Consider the following 22,035-nt stretch of genomic DNA (forward strand, 5'->3'; position numbering starts at 1 on the left):
ATAGTTTGCATTGTCCTATTCATTGACATAATATTTTTACGGATTCCGTGGGTCCACTAATTTAAACTCACGATAAAATACTTAACGAATTTATTTCTTTCTCACCTTATACACACAATAACTATTTATAAAATTCCTTCCTAAACTCCTAATGGAAAAAATCCTGGGGGCTCTGTTCTCCCCAGTCAATACTCGCCCCTTAGTATTGACTGATTTTAGTTTCCCTGGTGCCTACGTTCTCTGGATGGTGGACGGGATCGCATTTGGACGCGGCAATCCCGTTTGATGTGGCCATTCCTGCCACAACTATAGCACCTTATGTTTTAGAATCTTCTCTGGTTCTCTGTCTGAGTGTTGTTGCTACTTTTGTTCACTAGTAACTCACATAGTTTACTAAACATCTCCTCCAAACGTATGTGAGAACTTCCGGGCTGTTCCTCGACCTTTACCGATCTTATCTTCGGTCTAGAGATGGCGCTAAAAGCAGCTTCAATTTCCAGCGCCCTGACCAGTGCTTCGCTGATGGTAGAAAATTGGGATATTTGCAGCGCCCTTTGTAACTCGTTGTCGTTCAATCCACTGATAAAGCACTGGGCAGCAAGTTCCTCCCTAAACTCTTCCGGTGCTTCTGGATATGTCAGGTGTACCAGCCGACGTAAGTCTGCTTCAAATTCCTGCAGACTCCCTCCGGACCTCTGCAGGCGTATCTTTATCTGGGCCTGGTAAAGTTGGCGTCGATGTTGGTCGCCATATCTTCTGTCCAGTGCAGCGACCAAAGTTTGGTTTTCCTGCTGTTGGGCTGCAGGAATAGTTTGCAGCAGTTCCAGAGCAGGGCCACGCTGCGCGATGACAAGCGCTGCGTGGCGATCGGTCGGTCCGATGGTCGGTCCATCCGTTGGCAGCGGCGGCTGCTTCAAACTGACGGTGGTACATTGTCCATATCGTTTGTCCATCGTAGGTCGGTGCCTTAAGGTTCGCAGTTCCCGGAACGCCAGGTGTCCTTACTTGTACCTTGGTCTTCTGTAGGTCCATCTCCAACCTTTCTATTTTCTGCTGAAGGCGCTCCTCCAGATCTTCTACGGCTTCTTAAAGGTGGATTTCTTGCCTTTTTTCCAGTTCTTCAAAGTCCTTCTTAAGACGGTTTTGATCTTCTTGTCCTTCTTTCTGGCCGGTGCATCTCTATATCTTCTAAAATGTCTCTCCATTCATTGTTTTGACGGATTTCTAAATTACCTAAAATTTTCTCAAGCCGGTCTTGTTCTTCTTCTTTGTCTTGTTGTCGTTGAACTTTCAAATCTTCGAAAATGTTCTCAAGCCGGTCCTGTTCTTATTGACGTCGTAGTTTTTCCTCTTCCTTTTCTCTTTCTAATGGGCTCGCTCTTCTTCTCGTTCTTTACGGAGTCTTTCTTGTTCTTCTGCCTTCTCTCTTCTCATATTCTCCATAAAATTGCCCAATAATTTGCTTACTTCCTCCATTTTCTTCGCTTGCTCCCTTGTACCAACCATAAAGATACTCTAATTCGGTCTAAAAATCTTCCAATCCACTTAATTTCTTCTTAAAATTCTCTCGAATCGCACTTCCGACACCAATTGTTGCGGATTCCGTGGGTCCACTAATTTAAACTCATGATAAAATACTTAACGAATTTGTTTTTTTCTCACTTTATACACACAATAACTAACTATTTATAAAATTCCTTCACCAAATTGTCCGATTCGTAATAATTTAAAGCGCGGTATATTCAAACTTCAAAACTGGTCCAACTCCCAAGCGCTGGGCCTTTATATACCCCCTGGCGAGTGTTTCTGGAATGTTCGAAAATTATCGGGAAGGTTCCGCCATCTACTAGTACATTCTATTGTCTCCTTCCCTTACTTGTCGACTTGATTAAGAGATGGCGCTGCAACAAGAAAATGTCTTCAGATTTCTTGACACGTTGCGGTTTTAGTTGTTCGCTTCTCCGACAGATGGCGCCACATACACCTTGACAATATAATATTTTACGTAAACGGAATGCTTCTTTCTTAATCTTTTTTATTCAAAGAATCCGGGTAGTATAGTCATGTCATTTATCGTGTTGCCAGCTTGTGCCGAACTGATATGGTGGCTGTCGAAATTCCCGATACAGTTACCATCTGATGAGGTTGCGTGTTGCCTAAACATGTTTGTCGAAGAGTTCTCTGGAATATGCCAGGTGGAACATGACGGCCGGTCATTCATAAAGGCTGGAATAGAAAATAAATTGTTGGATTTAAATTAATCTTGACATTTGAAATGTTTCTGTTGTATTTAATAATCATTATCTAGATTCAGACACATTCCAGGCAGTGATATTTTACAAAACATTTTTTTTATTATTTGGAATTTTAAATCTGTGACAAAATAAACTTTTGTACAAGAAATATAGTCGCTACAAAGGTCAATCAACCCAAATTAAAAAATATGTTTTTTATATTTTTTGGATTCTACAAATTTCTAATCAAATTTTAAGTATGATGTTATAGATGCCATTAAACAGTTTGCTTAAATAACGGAATTTCAATTTAAATTCTTGACAAAATATAATTTTAAATGGTATGATTCACCGGTCCTTGTGGGTCATGTATATTCGGCTAGAAAAACGCCTTAACCACAACAGAGACAAGTGTCACATAAAAAAAAATTAAGGTATTTTAAATCACATAAGATATAAAGGTAAATTGTTGGATTTAAATTCATTTTGAAGTTTTAATTTGATACTTTTTTCAGCCATTTTTGTTTAGTATATTTTGTTATACCGGGTGGTGCATCGTCGTTGGAAACAAAGGAAATCCCAAGCAAATTTTGAACTGTTCAAATATTGACTCCCTTGTTGATTGTACACCAAAGTCGTAAATATAGTTTATAAGGTTTACGTATGGTAAATACACATGCTAAATTTGAACAATTTTAGACCAGCCGATTTTGAGCAATTTAAAAAAGATTGCATCCATTTTTATATTAAAACCGAACAGGTAACATTCAAACACCAGTCAAAAACTGACATACCTTAGGTTTACAAACTATAATTTTGTCATTGTCATAAGTTAACGTGTTAATATTCAGAGAAAATTAACTGAAATATGTCAGATACACTGTCTAAGCTATTTCCCGTGTACTACCATTTTATCATGCTTACTTTTTCTTTAGGTGTATAACAATAAATTATTACTAGTCTGATTACTAAAATTTTATAAAAATTAAGTTGTTTGAAAATGACGTTGACAACTATGTAACTGTGTACAAAAGTATGTCGGTTTTTGACTGGTGTTTGATTATTACCTGTTCAGTTTTAATTTAAAAAGAGATGCAGTTTTTCTCAAATTACTCAAAATCGGCTTGTCCAAAATGGTTCAAATTTCGCATGTGTGTTTACCAAACGTAGACTTTTAAAAAATCTATTTACGACTTTGCTATAAAATCAATAGGGAAGCCAATATTTGAACAGTTTAAAATTTCTATGGGATTTCCTATGTTTATATAGTTTACTTACCAAGTGGTTCTATGTTAATTGGTTCTATTAAGGGAGTTTGCAGAGTTTGTTCCATTGCCATTCCTAAAAATCAAATAAATTTCGATAATATTATAAATTCTGTCTTTTTAACAAACATTAGATTTTAAAAAGTCACTACGAATATATCTATAAAAATATTTTCGAAATGTTTAATAATTTACAAAAATATTGTGTTTAAAAATTTCAATTAGAAAACCCCGATATAAAGTTTTTTGTAATACCGGGTCTTCCTATTTCTAGACAATAATAAATAGTTTGCTTAAATAAAATAATTAGAATTTAAATTCTTAACTCGACATAATTTGAAACAGTACGAGACACCTTTCTTTATGGAGTTACGTATATTACAGTCTGTAAGAATTAAAATATACTGAGTTCAATTATTCTTTGTTGCGAATAAAAAAATAATAAAAATAGTAAAAAAACAAGCATAATTTTGTTAATTATTTGTTATTATCTTTTGGAACTATATCTATAGAGAAATTATAAAATGAACCAATTAAATCTTACGATGATATGTGCAATTGTAATTATTATCAAAATTATGAAATTGTTTTTACATCTTTAAAGAGTTTTTGAGTGTCATTTAAATAAAATTAATTATTAAAATATTTAATCGTTATCGCGCAACTGACTCCCACCACCAACAATAAACAAAATTAAAAAAAAATAAAACTTACTATCTTGATCAGTTAATTGATTCATAACATCGGTGTGGTCCAACCTGGCCCTCTTTCTCTTAAAATGATCATCAACTATAAAATAAAAAAGCATAAAATAAACAAAACAACAAACAAAAATCAGCTAAACAAAATATAAATTAAAATCTAATCAAAAAGCGACACGAATTCTAACTCTAAGAATTATAAAATAATGAAATAACGTCAATGTCCAGTCTCTTTTTAGCGTCATTGCATACTTCGAAATATTAACTTTTAACGATTTCATCAAGAACCGAACTATTTAACTCTCTTTTCGCTACCAATTTGATGTTATTGATCAATATGCTATTGAAACAATGGTAGTTAACGATCTTTTGAGCTAAACCATGCTAAAGGGACTAATACGGCGTCCTACCTGAGTTGGCAGGGAGCAGTTCGAAGGGTAAGGGCTCGCTGGTGGCTTGGTCTGAAGGCCTGTAGAGTTGGATGAAGACTTTGACAGATTCTGTCACGTCCAGCGTTTTGTAACGCGGCGTCTTGAACCAGATGGCGTGATGCTTGTGGACTTGGTGCTGCAGGAAATCGGCCTTGGCACTCCAAACTATCTCATCGTTCTTCATTTCGAAAAAATGAATTTCGATGTCATCCTTTGCTACCTTCAAATAGAATAATTATTGCAGTGTTGTGACGTAATACTGATTTTTGTTTGCAATTATCAGTGGTAGAATCTACTACAAATACCATACGATAAAAAAAAAGTCAAACACGGCTAAGAAATGACAATCGATAATAATTTTGGCGAGATCAAGCTCTAGACGTCATTTGCTTGGTCCGTACTCTTATTTATTTTTTAATGCTACTTACTCTGCCAGTTAACCTTAGGAAGGTTGTAATTTATTTTTATATTGGGTAAAAATAATTCTTAAACGGTGTATACGTTCTATTCTTTTTTAATCTTTCTATAATTAGTGCTAATATTTAAGTTTTATATCAACTTTTAGTAAATGACGTCTAGAAATTGACCTCGCCAAAATAATAATCGATTGTTGTTCCCCAGCCCGTCTTTGACGTCTTTTTTTCGAGCGTATGATGTTTTAAAAATGACTGTTATCAATGTTGGTTGTATCACTTTCAATTTCTCTTTATAATACTTATACAGAAACTTTATTTTTGTTGTACATTTTTAGTTTTTGAGATATATCTTTTTATCTTATTTTAGTTTTTGCGACCCTTTTTAGGGTTCGTTCCGTACCCAAAGGGTAAAAACGGGAACCCTATTACTAAGTCTTCGCTGTCCGTCCGTCTGTCACAAAAGTCTATCTTATGAACCGTTATAGCTAGACAGCTGAAATTTTCACAGATAATGTATCTATGTTGCCGCTATAAGAACAAATACTAAAAACAGAATTAAATAAATGTTTATAAATAAAAAAGTACTTTCAATAAACATTATCTTTTAAGTAAGAATTTTACATTCTTTGAATCTTTCAAGTCCTTGAATTCGTCATACAATCCTTCATACACTTGAATCTTTCAAGTCCTCGGTGGCCGCGTTGTTAAAGCGTTAGGACGCTGCTATGACGTTGGAGCCGTAGTAAGGCCGGCCGGTTCGAATCCTAGTCATGGCGACTTTTTTTTAATCGTTTTTTTTTAATTTTTGCATATTTTTACATATTTATTATTGATTAATACAATTTTTAGTAATGTGTTTCTTAATTTTTTTTAAATTACTTATATCCGCATTCAAAATTTCAGCTAAATAGGAAAACAGGTTTATAATAATATAGTGTCTAATGTTGTATAGATAATGAATGGTACAGAACACTTCGTTCGCGAGTCCGACTCGCACTTGACCAATTTTTTTATTTTTTGATGCCGTTTTTTTTTCTATCGTACGGTATTCAACCTCTTATAATACAGAAGTCTTGTTCGCCGCTAATTACTACACATAAAAAACATAATAGCGTTGACTGAAAAAATTGGGAAAATACGCAACCTAATGGGCAAATTCGTGAAAAGGCTGATTTGATTTCCCCTTACGTCTCAAGTGCTATACGGTGGAGCCACTACTCGTTCTACGGCCAACGCATAAAACACTCACTTTCTCTATTTCGGCCAGCGAAGGCATATCGAAGAGGGCGTGGAACTGAAAGCGACAGCGTTGTCTGATTAAAATGTGTAATATTTGTAAGACTGACTAAAATATCTTTGCATGAAACATCCGCATTTATGTATTGAAAATTTATTACGTTTTAAACATAGAATAAACACCGTATTTTTTATTTCATGTAAAAGAATAGATGAAACAAACAGCAATGTAATATCTTGATTAAAATTAAAAATTAGGTTTCATCATATTTTTTCTTTAATATTATAATTATGTCGCCCGCTATGGACTATGGGCCCATCATACGATGGAAACTCTTACATTTTAATGATAGAAAATCCGTATTATTAACGTACCGTACCCAAAATCGGTAAATCTACGGATTAATTCGTAGTTCTGACAACACTGTCTCTGGCAACCACCCACTCTGTCGACTGAAAGCAGAACTACGGTACAGTATTCTTTATCTGCTGCGCTGTACACGACTATCAGCGCGCAGCGGCGTAGAGCTAAACTAAATCTCGGACACTAACGGTAACGCCAGCTACATCTCGGACACCTTTTGTACCACGAAATCGCCGATAAGGTTGCGCGTTTTCTTATTCCTTCAATAAACGAGTTATATAGTTCTACAGAATAAATATTCTTTTATTACCTTATCGCATACCAATATTATATTCTTTGGTATATCGACATAACCGACTCTACTTGACAACTTGACTATTGTCAGATCAGACACCGCCTTCTTATCATATATGATGTTACTGACTACAGGTGTCAGGGGATACCTGTACTTCCCAGGAGTGTCGCCCTCAATTAACACCTGGAAGCACAATCTTACCGCGTTGAGGTCTATTGAAGACAGTTCATTTTGTGGGGCAAAATGTTCTGAAATAAAATAACAGCTTATTAAGCTTTATTACCAAGTCATTTCTAAAGTTAAAATGATTTAAATCTTTTAAAATCTAATGCCTGGCTACCGCCTAACAGTTTAAAAATGCTGCTGTTAAAATTTTATCATAAAAATATATAAAAATCTGACTTCTTATAAAATTACTTAAATATTTTTAATAACTTAAGTTTTTTCTATAAAGGCGTAAATCTTTATGTGAACTTTCTGTGGGCATGCAACTCTAGTTTTTACTTACGCCGAAAATAATCCACGTTATATTTTTCCTTTAATTTCAAAGAACTCTTAATGTCCTTCTTCTTGACGCACTGTATGGCCAATTTCGAGAACCGAACCCTCATTGTGTCCGCAGGTATGGGTAAGGTACAAAAACCATTTTTGCATCCTTCCTTACCCACTAAATTGTGAGGATGAACCCTAAAATAAATAGAAATTTATTACACCCAAAAAAATAATAAATAATTAGGTAAACATGTAGAATGTATAGGCTTGGTGCATTTCAGTTGATTTCAACAAATTCCGACCGCAGCGACTCTACGGCAGAAATCAGAAACTATCAATAAATAGTTCACGCCGGCGCATAGTTCACGCCGCCATCATGGCAATCGCATTATAATAATATTGAAATCGGGGTTTTGTCGTAATATTTAAGTATTTTAGTTTTTTGCTAATGCAGTTATTGAGACTATAAAACACTCTCACTTTTACTCAGGTACGAGGTTTGTGTGATGTAACGCTGTTTCGGGTAGTAAAAAATAAGTGAAAAAGAATTCGAACTAGGCGTCTTGTTGTGTTGTGACAATTTCAAATGTTAATAGAATTGAACAACAAAATGTTAACGCATAAAAGAGAGATTAAGGCGTTTTTGGGTGCAATAACATTCAATAACTCGACTTTCCCGGATAATCCAACTCTCCCGAAAAAAAATTTATAGCTTCATACTTTCTTACACCGATTTGATCAATAGCAAAAATGAATTCAAGCAGTTCGACGAAACAAGTGAGTAAACAAAGTGCTCGTTACATAATCAAAAAAACACCTATAGATCTGTAAATAGTGATCCAACAACCAAGACACAGAGACATCTCAATGATATCATAAAAAAGCTTAAATCGGAAAACGAAATGAGTGAAACAACAGCAAAAAATTTGACAATTTACAAATCCATCTGTTCCAAATTGTACTGTTTACCAAAAATACATAAGCAGAATGTACCTTTAAGACCAATTGTAAGTCTATAGGATCAGCTACCTACAACTTAGCTAAGTTTCTCTCTGATATTTTAACACTATCTATGTCAACTAGAACAGACTATAACGTACGAGATACATTCTCGTTTGTAAATCGAGTAAAAAATAAACAACTACCAGAGAATTATGTGTTGGTTTCACTTGACGTTGTTTCTCTGTTTACTAATATACCATACAATTTAGTTTTAGAAATAATAGAAATATACTGGCAAGAAATTGAAATTAACACCACGTTAACAAAAAGCAGCTTCTTGAAACTATTATCATTTGTTTTTAATAACTGTCATTTTTCTTTTGAGGGTAAGTTTTACCAACAGATTTTTGGGACACCTATGGGCTCTCCAATTAGTCCTATATTAGCTTTGATTGTGATGGATTATTTATTGGACAAAATAAAGTCACGGTTACCTTTTGAACTTCCATTTATCTGCAAGTTTGTTGATGACTTAGTTACTTCTGTTCCACGAGATCAAATTGATAACACGTTAGAAATTTTTAATTCGATTAATAACAACATACAATTTACAGTAGAAACTGAAAACAATGGCGGTGTGCCTTTTTTGGACACAAGAATAATAAGAACAAATTCTAATTCCATTATAACAGACTGGTATCAAAAATCCACAGATGCAGAAAGATATATCAATTATTATTCAAACCATCCTACTAGTCAGAAATATAATACAATTATCGCCTTAAAGAACAGGATATTGTATATATCAGATGCATGTTTTCATAAAGAAAATTTAAATAAGTTATTTAATATATTCGTTAATAATGGTTATCCAAAAAATATATTACGAAAACTAATTTATAATACAAGTAAACCGTATACACCAACAAAGACCACGGAGGGTTTGAATATTGTTTATAAAAAATTACCTTACATACAGAACTTAACAGATAACATTATTTCATATTTAAAAGAATATGATATTAGAATTGCTAAATATAATTCGTTAACATCTAAAAATTGCTTCTCTAGGACTAAGGATAGGGTACCAATATTGCAAAGGAGTAATATTGTTTATAATATTCCGTGTTTGCAATGCGATAAATGTTATATAGGCCAGACATCACAAAATCTTAAACAGAGGATTACGCAACACAAGAGTGACTGCCGTCTCGGAAAAAAGTCTTGTGCACTAGCTATTCATTTTCAGAACCAAGATCATCAATTTGATTACGACAGTGCATCTATACTGGAACAGGAAGGCAATTTCCGAAAAAGAATTTTTTTGGAAATGGTTCACATTAATAACAACAAAAACTCTATAAATTCAAGATCGGATATTGACAGCCTTAGTTCCATATATTGTAATTTATTAAGGGAATTATAAATCAATTAAATAAAATAACACACATACATTTAAATATAGCAGCAAAAATAAGATGGGATGCGATGCCTGCAAATATGCAGTTTACAATCTTTTTATAAATTTTTTTCTTAGTTGTTTGTTTCTTGGAGCGTTCGCTCTTCACTAAAGCGAAAGAATTTGATATTAATACACTTCATGTTTATTTTATATACGTACGTTGTCAATGGTGGTTTGTAGATCAAAGTAGTTTATTTTACATTATTGTATGTTTTTTTTTGTAAAATTTGACTCTAATTGTAAGTAGTATTTTTGTTTTGTTTTATTAATTTGTTGTAACGTATTTTAATGAAAAAACTTTTATTCCTAAGTTACAATTGTAATGACTATTGTTTTTAGCTGACGCTCCTGATGAAGACATAAATGATGTCGAAATATAGAGCTATTTAGATTAAAGTGAGTTTAATTGAAACAGACCGCTTCCCGATATTATACCACATATATATATATATATATATATATATATATATATATATATATATATATATATATATATATATATATATATATATATATATATATATATATATATAGAGAAGACCAAGCTACTAAATAAATTCTCTAAACCCAACTCTAAATAAAAAAAGTTATAACAAGTGTTCAAAAAGACCATCTTCTTGGGCTAGACAGAAGCCTAGGCGGTCGTAAAATCCCCGTCTGACATTGGCTAACATATTAGGGCTAATAGTTTGGAAAGCTTCTCGTATTTTTACTTGAAGCTCATCCAGATTATTAGCCCTAATATGACCATACACTTTGGATTTTACATAACCCCACAAAAATAAGTCATTGAGAGAAAGATTTGGTGATCTAGCGGGCCACAAAATAGTTCCATGTCCACTAATTAAACGGTTGGGAAAAGTATTGTTCAAATATTCGTGATCAATACGGGCATTGTGGGCAGGACAACCACCTCAGCAATTTGATTACTTGAAAACGTGGGATTTTGATCCGCGGTAGCACAAAGAACACTTGCTTTAACTCCTGTTCTTCATTAATCAACACATCAGGCTTTTTTTGTTTTTGTGGGAACGCACCCATGTGTTTCAAAATTATTAATAACTCTTGATACAGTAGGTAAAGATGGAATTGGCCTATCTACAAAAGCTTGTGGAAAAATTGTTTGTATATCCCGATAAGACCTATTTTGGAAATACCATTTTACAATTTGAATTTTCTCACGAACTTCGTAAACATCCATTATTTTACTAAAAAAATAAAATTTACACGAGAACTGTCGCGAGAATCTATGTATTTGTCTTGGCTATTAAAACACGAATAAATACGAATTCTGAAACATTCTTATCACATATCTACAGTTTGACAAATATAGGAAGAGACTTGAGGATAGCTTTGTTCGCGGTAGCGATTCCTGACTAACCCCTGACTGGCGCGCCGGCGCGCTTTGAATATGAGCGTTCGCGGTACAATAAGTTCCGGATTCTGACAAACAATCAGTCGTTCGCGGAAGCGCTTAATCGAATCGAGAACTGGTACGGGATCGATCAGAATAGTCAGCGGATAGATGCCTGTACTTCTTGTCAGGTGCATGCGTATTGCGGACTATTGCGTTTGTTGACAAAAGCACTTCTCTGTAAGGGGCATTTTTTTAGTTCTGTGTGTTTATAGAGATCCAAAAAAAGTAACGTATCACCATGAGTCCATCTATAAAATTTTTCTTCGACAGTACTGGAATTAAATTCCAAAAATTCGCTTACCTCTGTAGCAAAAAAAAAACATCGGTTAGGAATATAAACAAATAATTCAATATTTTAAAAAATATAAAGGTTTATCACGTTCTATATCACTGTTCATTATTAATCAATGTATTTTGTCTATATGATTAATTATTACCAAGAAGTTTTGTGGATTTTACAGCGGTTTTAATTAACTGTCGTAATTTTATCCGTATCGTTAATTTAAAAGTTCAAAACAAATGTACAAAACGCGTTCGCGGAGAAATGTCAATCCCAAACCTATTTTGAACCGCGCATGCGTAGTTGATAAATCAGTTATTTGTCGCGGATTTGTCAGGGGTTAGTCAGGGATCGCTACCGCGAACAAAGCCGATAGCACCGGTCGCGCACACGATAGAGAGAGAACGCATTCGGCGAAAGAGAGATGCAATTACGCTACGACAAATCTGGTTAAAGCAAATTTGCGGGCTGTTCACAGCGCATCGAGGGGCGTCTCTTATTTTATATTTCTTACGTCTCTAGCTATACTTGTTAAGTTGTACCAAGTTGTACCTATTTTTATTTTATCGCATTTTTTCGCCTGCTTTTTACCCGGCGGACGGGTATAGGCTAATTCGTCCGGTTTTGCCTATGTTACTACTACGGTGGTCCGGTCTGTATAGACTTAAATACTATGAGAGGATGAAATATAATTTGCAATATTAATGGTATACTTTTTTAATCAACTAGTGTTTAAATGTTTTATGAACATCTTCTAAAATTATAATTATGTACCTTTAAAAAATCTCGTTATAGCCGAAATAGCTCCAATTATGTCCCACTAACATACATACTTAAAACATACATACTTATGCCTATATATTCCTTCGTTTAAATCTAGTTATTTAGCTTCACTTAATGCTATTTTTTGGTAATTATAATTATAATATACCTTTGTTTATGTTATTTGTGTTTGTGTCAATAAATCAAGTTTTGACTATGATTCGTATTAAAGTTAGTTTCCACACAATATCCTCGCAAATGTGGAATAGGAAAAGGGAGGTGATGTGTGTTTTTCATTTTTACTCGGGCTTTTTCCCCTCCCGGAATTTAGCTATAACAATCTGGCATCACGTAATGAGAGCCTTATTAAAAGGTTCAAAAATAGGCGACACGGAAAAATTTCAGTTTCAATATCGGCCCTAGCAGCGGTTTTTAAATACGAAACTAGCGGATAAGCAACTTCGAGCGTTGGCAACCCTAGATATGTCTTTAGAGTTAATTATTAATAACACGTATGATCACAAAAATTGCCAAGTGTTGTAAAATCGGAGTGTTACTTTTAATAATACTTATAACTTTTTTTTTAATTTTTACAGCTTTTGGTACATTTTACATATGAATTGTAATTTTTGGATGTTGGCACCATGAAATTTGAACACGCTGATTCCACATTTTTTTCTAATTATTGCGCACTCTTTGGTACACAATGTCCCAAAAAAACTAGATACTTACGTATAAGGCGGGTCTTTCATTACACAGAAAACTACAACTACTGCTTTGCCTTTGTACCCTACCACTTCGATCTCTGGATACGTCTTGTATTCCGGAGTACTACTCGCTCCTGGAATAGAGCCAGCAAAGCGACTCTCGCACTCATATCGAAACCTTAAGGCTTTCGATGCTGGTTGTTCTATTATCTGAAAAAACAAACATTAAGCAATTAGTCCAGTCAGTGGGGTGTTTTGCCATCCAAAAGGTGGTGTAGTAGTAATTTTTTATATGCTGTTAAGGTTTGGGTCTTGACAAAAAATCCAAGTTTTCGACCTTGGGGTGGGACCGCTCGAGCCGCCATCTTGGATAGAGGGTACAGTGCCGAAAAGTTGAATATATTTTCCAAAAAAATAGAAAAACTCCCCAATTTTATATTTTTTCCGAAATTTTCGCTATTTTTTACTTAGGTATAAACAGCAGCGGATGGTGAGGTAGTGTCATGGTGCCACGGAGCGAAAAAGATATGTTATAACTTTCATATGTCTCATTTACGTACAACATAAAAAAAAACTGAAAAATAAGGTAGTACCATGGCGATTTATTAGCAAAAAAATATGTTATAACCTTCATATGTCTCATTGAAATATAACGCACAACATAAAAAAACTGAAAAATAAGGTAGTGCCATGGCGATTTATTAGCAAAAAAATATGTTATAACCTTCATATGTCTCATTGAAATATAACGCACAACATAAAAAAACTGAAAAATAAGGTAGTGCCATGGCGATTTATTAGCGTTTTCTTTTCTTTGATGGTCCGAGTCGGTTATTAATAACGTTTTGAGTATTGTCTTCGGTGTCATCGTAATAGGTGTTTATGGAAATATATTGCTCTTCCATTGTTAAGTCTTGGTCATCTTCGTCCTCAATGTCGATGTGAACCTCTGGAACATTTTCGCATGACTAACCACTGCAGAAACGACATACAACGGAACACTTCAACCCAGCTTTCCTGCAACCACATGCTGCGCCGCATCCTCTTCTACAAGTGCATGAGATGAATTTCAATAAGTTGTTGAGTGCTGCTGCTTGTTTTGTCATGGTGAGAGGAACAAGCCCATTGCTGCCCAGTTTCCAGCCCCAGTCTTCAGGTTTTTTCTCGATTCCATTCCATTTCTGGACTTAATGATATGTCCTGAAAGAATGATACCGCGCAGCATCCTTCGTTGGTGGCAATCAAGCAAGATTGAATTTACTTTTTGTGGTTGATCTAGTAAAACGTTTGTAGCGGATTTCTTCTAAGGTGTCTTCTTCCAAGTTGCCACCATACAAAGCAGAGTCCTGCTGTTTTCTGGAGCAAACAAAACTTCATTTTTCCTTGGTTGAAGATTGACGATGTCGTGTCACAGCCAGTAAAAGCATGGAGAAACAGAATATTCTCAGCTACTTTTTCATGTTTTAAACTATTAGCTGAATATATTCTTTCAGCAATTTTGCCTTTTCCTGGTTTTGTGGAGGTAGATGTTTCCTTGAGATGGTGCCAACTACGAAAACAGCATCAAATTTTGGGCACAAGGAAATCGTATCTTCTTCCGCCTGGTTGACAGTAATATGTAGCAGCCTGCTCCATTTTTTTGATGAGCATCGAAATTAAACGGCCTTTATTGTTTTCGTTGGCTAAAAATAATTCCTGGGAAACTTGTTGTAATTGAAATAAGCAACAAATATTGTTGATTAGTTGTTAATACCATATAGCAGCAAATTATCTTAGTTGTTTTTGTTAAAGTTATTTAATAAAATTATAGTTCAGAAATGCGATATTGTGTTAATATATTTCCTTGGTCCAATTCATATGCGACTGGGCTCGTATTCTTGAGTGTACGTCACTTGGGCGTCAACAAAAAGATTGTAGGAAAAATTTGGCCGGAGATTTCGTTATCTGCAAAATATTCTTCGCCCTTTTTGCCTCCGACCAAATTATTACTCCACCCAAATTGTTCCGCCCTTTTTACGATGTCCCGTTATACTTGATACATCGAAAAAATATCGATATCTAACTTTTATTCCAACATTTTGATCGTAAGATTAATCGCTGCGGATATATTTTGAAAAATACAGTTTTTTGTATCTTTAATTCAAGATGGCGACTCGAGCGGTCGCACCCCAAGGATTTTTCATCAAGACCTAAACCTTAACAACATATTAAAAAATTACTACTACACCACCTTTTGTATGGCAGAGGCCTATAATGGCCCCCCACTGGTTGGACTAAATAGTGTATGTAATGATTTATCTACTTTAAATTAAAATATTGTAAACCTTACCCTAACGTAAGGCTGTTGCCTTCTTCGGGCTCCGGTATTGGGTAGATGTTGTGGTTGAGGCGGCAAGGCTATCTCACCACTCCCGTTGTACGACATAGATGACGGCAGAGGGCATACTGGTTCTCTGAAGTGCTGGTCATAGAACATGTCCGGATAGTTTTCTCTGATAACAGCAACTGAAACACGGAAACTGACTAACTATAAAAGTGAGGATTTGGAATCTAGATAGCAATTCTATTCATTGCAAGTTCAAATTATAAGGTTATTTAATAAATAAGTACAAATATTACAACTGACTATATTTTGACTCTGGAAACACGACTATGAGATTTTTTCGTTGCCACTCGTATACAGGGTGTCTAGAGGGTGTTTCTAGAGAACTACAACATTTAGATCGGAGTTTTTTTTATACATCGTTGTTTCACAACGAGATCTATCGATTAAAAATATTTTCAATATGTTGGCAGTTCCAAAAATACCAGAAATTGACAATAACTTTCTTATTTTAAATGGGTACCCCCATTTTTTATTACATACTTGAATTATCTGTAAAATTTTATGAATTTTGATATCAAACATTAACCATTTTTGAGGAAAAAAAATATTTGTAAAATCGCTTATTTCTGGGGCTTACTCAACCGGGTCTCACAATGCAAATTCACCTCAAATATCCATTTAGTTGGTCATTGGCAAGCACTCTCTCATTGTACATGAAAATAACAAAACAAACATTTACTGATCTGGATAAAATTAATAGTTAAATAGTAAGACTCACCCGGGGGTACTCCGCCCCCTAGCCACTGATATATTCTATTCAATATATCCCATTCCATATTTTCCATCTAATTCAAATATCATTCGGTTATATATTGGTTAATAATCTTCAACAACTAGCTAGTGTCGCCTGAAATAGTATAGGCTTCCCCGGACGCAACTCTGCCGCTAAACAGATTCGCATCCCAATCGAATAAGCTAATTGGGGTACCTCACTAGTCTCTCTACCCCAACGCCGCATCGTGTCAATCGAGAAGACAAGGGAGACCTCAAACTCTCAAGACCAACCTCGAAGGAAAGACGTCACCAGAGGTTTTTTTCCGGTCAAACGACCCGTTGCCTTACAGTACTTGCAACGTTTATAGTCAAAAGACTCTCAACCCCCAAATAGCAGCTCTATGACAAAACACAACACAACAGCCGGCTGGCCAGTCTACTACTGAACCGCCGTAGGCAAGCTAAGTCTCCTCTTACATCACAATTTTACCGGATCGTAAATGTTTACATTACTTGCCAATGAATCATTTTACTATTTTCTCTAATCGACTTTAAAAATAGAGTGTTTTAGCATTACTAGATAAATAAATAGAGAGTTTCTGAATTATAAAACCATTATTATAACCAACTTATTTTCCAAGTTTTACATATTTAAAATTTTTATAAAAACTTTTTTATAACCTGCCTGACAAGAACATATATAACTTAAACGTCAAATTTAGTGATTACCACAGCGTCTGTGACATAAAGAGAAGACATGTAACTATCTATTTCAAAAATTAAATTGTTCGAATGGCATATACAGACCGGACCACCGTAGTAGTAACATAGGCAGAACCGGACGAATTAGCGTATACCCGTCCGCCGGATAAAAAGCTGGCGAAAAAATGCGATAAAATAGAAATAGGTCGATATGTGATAAGAATGTTTCAGAATTTGTATTTATTCGTGTTTTAATAGCCAAAACGAATACGTAGATTCTCGCGACAGTTCTCGTGTAAAATTTATTTTTTAAGTAAAATAATGGATGTTTACGAAGTTCGTGAGAAAATTCAAATTGTAAAATGGTATTTCCAAAATAGGTCTTATCGGGATATACAAACAATTTTTCCACAAACTTTTGTAAACAGGCCAATCCATCTTTATCTACTATATCAAGAGTTATTAATAATTTTGAAACACATGGGTGCGTGCCCCACAAAAACACAAAAAGCCTGATGTGTTGATTAATGAAAAACAGGAGTTAAAGCAAGTGTTCGTTTGTGCTACCGCGGATCAAAATCCCACGTTTTCAAGTAATCAAATTGCTGATGTGGTTGCTCTGCCTACAATGCCCGTATTGTTCAAAAATATTTGAACTGAAAATTTTGAACTGAAAAATGAAGCGCTTTTTATGAAGTCATGGCCAACTACGGTTTCCATTTAAAAAAACACATGTTTGTGTCATATGTCAAAAATGACGGGCTTTAGAAAAAAACGGAGAACACAATCTCATTAAGGATGTGATTATCTACAACTTTTATCTGAAAACTTTTTGTCTAAAATAGATTATAATGGAATTAGGGACAATTTTTAAAATAGCCGAAATTTATTTTTTCGAAATATCTAAGTAAGCCATGAACTTTTTAAAAAAAATCTGAAAGGCGCATATTTATAACCCCACAAAACTGCAATTCTTTTCTCATTTAACCGATTCTCTATCTCCAGTAGATTCCGAGATACCTATAGAGAACATCGTAGGAAACTCAGCCTGTATATTTTTTGTTTAAAGGCAATATTGTTAGCGGTTCGTTCGTTATAATTGTTGCATTGTTAAAATCTACTCTGTGTTCTGTTTCTCATGAAACAATGACAGGAAAATTTTATATCAGTTTTAATAAATGACATATATAGGAGTATATTTAATTGTCTTTTTCAAAGGCCTTTGTTACGCTGTTTTTTTCTTGATCAATAAATAATATAATATCTAATAATCATAAATCTTACTTACCTAGAAAATATCGATTTTTAACTTCAAACTAATTCCCTAACAACAAAGTTTGTATTGTTTTATTATATTTCACTCTTTTAGAATTGGTGAAAGAACATTCACTAGCTTGACGTCTCAGAACACTGACGAGAACCTGGCTGTATTCCGATAAAATTCGCTATTAGCATTCTAAAGCATAGATAGTAAATATATATTGATACTTAAGAGACATTCATGGAAAATATAAATATTAAATATCATAAAACTTTTTGCCTTTTAATTGTAGGTACTTGTACCCTCTTAAAGTTTACCACTTGAAGGATAATGGTATTTACCCCTGCAATGACTGTAATATTTGTATTAATTCAGTATAATAGTCTATATACAGGGTGAGTTTCCTACGACTTTCTCTATGGGTATCTCGGAAACTTCTTGGAGATAGAGAGTCGGTTAAATGGGGAAAGAATTGCAGTTTTGTGGGGTCATAAATATGCACTTTTCAGAGTTTTCTAAAAAGTTCATGGCTTACTAGATATTTCTGAAAACAAATTTCGGCTATTTTAAAATTGTCCCTAATTCCATTATAAGCTATTTTAGACAAAAGTTTTCAGATAAAGTTGTAGATAATCACATCCTTAATGAGATTGTGTCCTCCGTTTTTATTTAAAAAAATACAACTTTGATATTTTTTACTTATTTGGGACACTCTGTATCTTGTAAAATTATTTTTAAATTGTACCTCTAATAGTCCTTCATCGAACCCAAAACTTACAATTTGTAAAAATCTCATCGTTTAGCTACAATACTCCGTGTCGTATGTGGTGAACAACCCTGTATAACATTCGAACAATTTAATTTTTGAAATAGATAGCCACATGTCTTTTCTTTGTGTCACAATCAGTGTGGTAATCACTAAATTTGACGTTTAGGATATACAAAATTTTTTGACAGGCAGTTTTTTTCGTCCAAAATCGTTTAAATATGTTTTCTCAAGAACGGATAATGTTTAGAATATTTATTCAAAATCCATAAAAAAATTATAGAGAATTTAATACCGTATGATCGAAAAAAAAAACGGCGTCCAGTTGGCTTGGAAATGACGATCGATGACATTTCCCATATCATTTTACATATAAAATGACAGCGATCTTCATTTCATAGCCATCGTTGACGCCGTTTTTATTCGATCATACGGTAGTATGTAATAAAAAATGGGGACAGCCATTTAAAATAACAAAATTACTGTCAACCGGTATTTCCAGCTAGGGTTGATATTATATTTCATTCCAACAATTTTAATCATTGAAATAATTAGCCGCATGTCTTCTCATGTATCTTTTCTTTATGCCACAGTCGCTGGTCGCTGTGGTAATCATCAAATTTAAATAGTTTTTCTCATCAACGGTTAATGTTAGGTATAGAGTATTTGATAACAAAATTCATAAAATTTTACAGATAATTCAAGTATGCAATAAAAAATGGGGGTACCCATTTAAAATAAGAAAACTTCCGATATTTTCGGAAGTGCCGCCATATTGAAAATATTTTTAATAGATAGATATCGTTGTGAAACAATGATGTGAAAAAAATCTCCGATCTAGATATTGTAGTTCTCTAGAAACTTCTAATGCGCCCTCAGCCTAGGACACCCTGTATAACTTTCAAACTACCATGACGTATTTTTTACCAAGCTTACTTTAATACCAGCCTTTTAATTTGATTGGATTAAAAAAGCCTTATACAGGGTGAGTTTCCTACGATGTTCTCTATGGGTATCTCGGAAACTACTGGAGATAGAGAGTCGGTTAAATGGGAAAAAACTGCAGTTTTGTGGAGTCATAAATATGTGCCTTTCAGATTTTTAAAAAAGTCCATGGCTTACTAGATATTTCGAAAAAAAACAAATTTCGGCTATTTTAAAAATTGTCCCTAATTCCATTATAAGCTATTTTAGACAAAAATAGTTTCAGATTGTTGAAAGTTGTAGATAATTACATCCTTAATGAAACTGTGTTCTCTGTTTTTTTCTAGAGCCTGCCATTTTTGACATATGACACAAACATGTGTTTTTTTAAAGCTTAAAAAATAGCGCTTTTTATGAAGTCATGGCCAACTACGGTTTCCATTTAAAAAAAACACATGTTTGTGTCATATGTCAACAATGACAGGCTTTAGAAAAAAACGGAGAACACAATCTCATTAAGGATGTGATTATCTACAACTTTTATCTGAAAACTTTTTGTCTAAAATAGATTATAATGGAATTAGGGACAATTTTTAAAATAGCCGAAATTTGTTTTTTTCGAAATATCTAAGTAAGCCATGAACTTTTTTAAAAATCTGAAAGGCGCATATTTATGACCCCACAAAACTGCAATTCTTTCCTCATTTAACCGATTCTCTATCTCCAGTAGTTTCCGAGATACCCATAGAGAACATCGTAGGAAACTCACCCTGTATATTTTTTTGTTTAAAGGCAATATTGTTAGCGGTTCTTTCGTTATAATTGTTGCATTGTTAAAATCTACTCTATGTTCTGTTTCTCATGAAACAGTGACAGGAAAATTTTATATCAGTTTTTAATAAATGACATATATAAGAGTATATTTAATTGTCTTTTCAAAGGCCTCTGTTACGCCGTTTTTTTCGATCAATAAATAATATAATATCTAATAATCATAAATCTTACTTACCTAGAAAATATCGATTTTTAACTTCAAACTAATTCCCTAACAACAAAGTTTGTATTGTTTTATTATATTTCACTCTTTTAGAATTAGTAAAAGAACATTCACTAACTTGACGTCTCAGAACACTGACGAGAACCTGGCTGTATTCCGATAAAATTCGCTATTAGCATTAGCATAGATAGCAAATATATATTGATACTTAAGAGACATTCATGGAAAATATAAATATTAAATATCATAAAACTTTTTGCCTTTTAATTGTAGGTACTTGTACCCTCTTAAAGTTTACCACTTGAAGGATAATGGCTCGGATAATGGTATTTACCCCTGCAATGACTGTAATATTTGTATTAATTCAGTATAATAGTCTATATACAGGGTGAGTTTCCTACGACGTTCTCTATGGGTATCTCGGAAACTACTGGAGATAGAGAGTCGGTTAAATGGGGAAAGAATTACAGTTTTGTGGGGTCATAAATATGCACTTTTCAGAGTTTTCAAAAAGTTCATGGCTTACTAGATATTTCGAAAAAAACAAATTGCGGCTATTTTAAAAATTGTCCCTAATTCCATTATAAGCTATTTTAGACAAAAAGTTTTCAGATAAAAGTTGTAGATAATCACATCCTTAATGAGATTGTGTTCTCCGTTTTTTTCTAAAGCCTGTCATTTTTGACATATGACACATATATATGTTTTTTTAAATGGAAACCATAGTTGGCTATGACTTCATAAAAAGTGCCATTTTTTAAGCTTTTCGGCGATATAAGCTATAATATGTTTTCTTCGAAAAATTATCGAGCTATAGCCAATTCTTATCATTTTTAAATAATTTCACTTAGTTAGCCATGGAAACAAGTTAATCGTCTTTGCTCTCATAAATGTGAAGCTGTCACATCCAAACTTTGTAAATTAAAAATATGATTTTTTCAAATGAAGAAAAGCGTGTAGGATTCAACTTTTCTTGACCATACATTTTCGAGGATACGTTGACCGGTGAATGTTACGTTTTTTAGAGAACAGTTTTCAAGACTTGTTAGAAAAGTTAAATTTAGTTATAGCCAGTTCTTACCTTTTTTGACTAATTTCACTTAGATTGCATAGTATTCTTATTCTGTTATGATTTATAACTTATAAAAAATCGGAATATATTACTAAACGGTTCTTTAGAATTTACATTACGCTAACTAAAACTTAAAAAAATAATATCACTTCATACACTTTAAGTTATTTTATGAAATGTTCAAAAAATCCGCCATTGTTTTGAGTTGC

At 33.8% G+C, this 22,035-nt stretch overlaps 1 protein-coding gene across 2 annotated transcripts; it reads right to left on the bottom strand.

Moving 5' to 3' along the window:
• Positions 1-1,696: 1,696 nt before the first annotated feature.
• LOC115888159 (embryonic polarity protein dorsal-like) lies at positions 1,697-18,192 on the bottom strand. Of its 2 annotated transcripts, none has more exons than XM_030907757.1 (9): positions 18,095-18,192; positions 15,334-15,509; positions 13,030-13,214; positions 7,451-7,629; positions 6,958-7,190; positions 4,611-4,851; positions 4,214-4,288; positions 3,513-3,575; positions 1,697-2,226 (listed from the first exon to the last, which is right to left on the bottom strand). In XM_030907757.1, exons 2-9 carry the CDS (start codon positions 15,478-15,480, stop codon positions 2,036-2,038), a joined length of 1,314 nt encoding a protein of 437 aa, XP_030763617.1. In that variant the 5' UTR covers positions 15,481-15,509; positions 18,095-18,192; the 3' UTR covers positions 1,697-2,035. The 2 variants fall into 2 exon arrangements, with proteins under 2 accessions (XP_030763617.1, XP_030763618.1); XM_030907758.1 differs by lacking the exon at positions 18,095-18,192 and adding an exon at positions 15,996-16,038.
• Between the last annotated feature and the right edge of the window lie 3,843 nt (positions 18,193-22,035).

This window comes from Sitophilus oryzae, unplaced genomic scaffold, assembly GCF_002938485.1.
Source record: "Sitophilus oryzae breed Bouriz unplaced genomic scaffold, Soryzae_2.0 scaffold_684_pilon_pilon, whole genome shotgun sequence".
NCBI classification, from domain to species: domain Eukaryota; kingdom Metazoa; phylum Arthropoda; class Insecta; order Coleoptera; family Curculionidae; genus Sitophilus; species Sitophilus oryzae.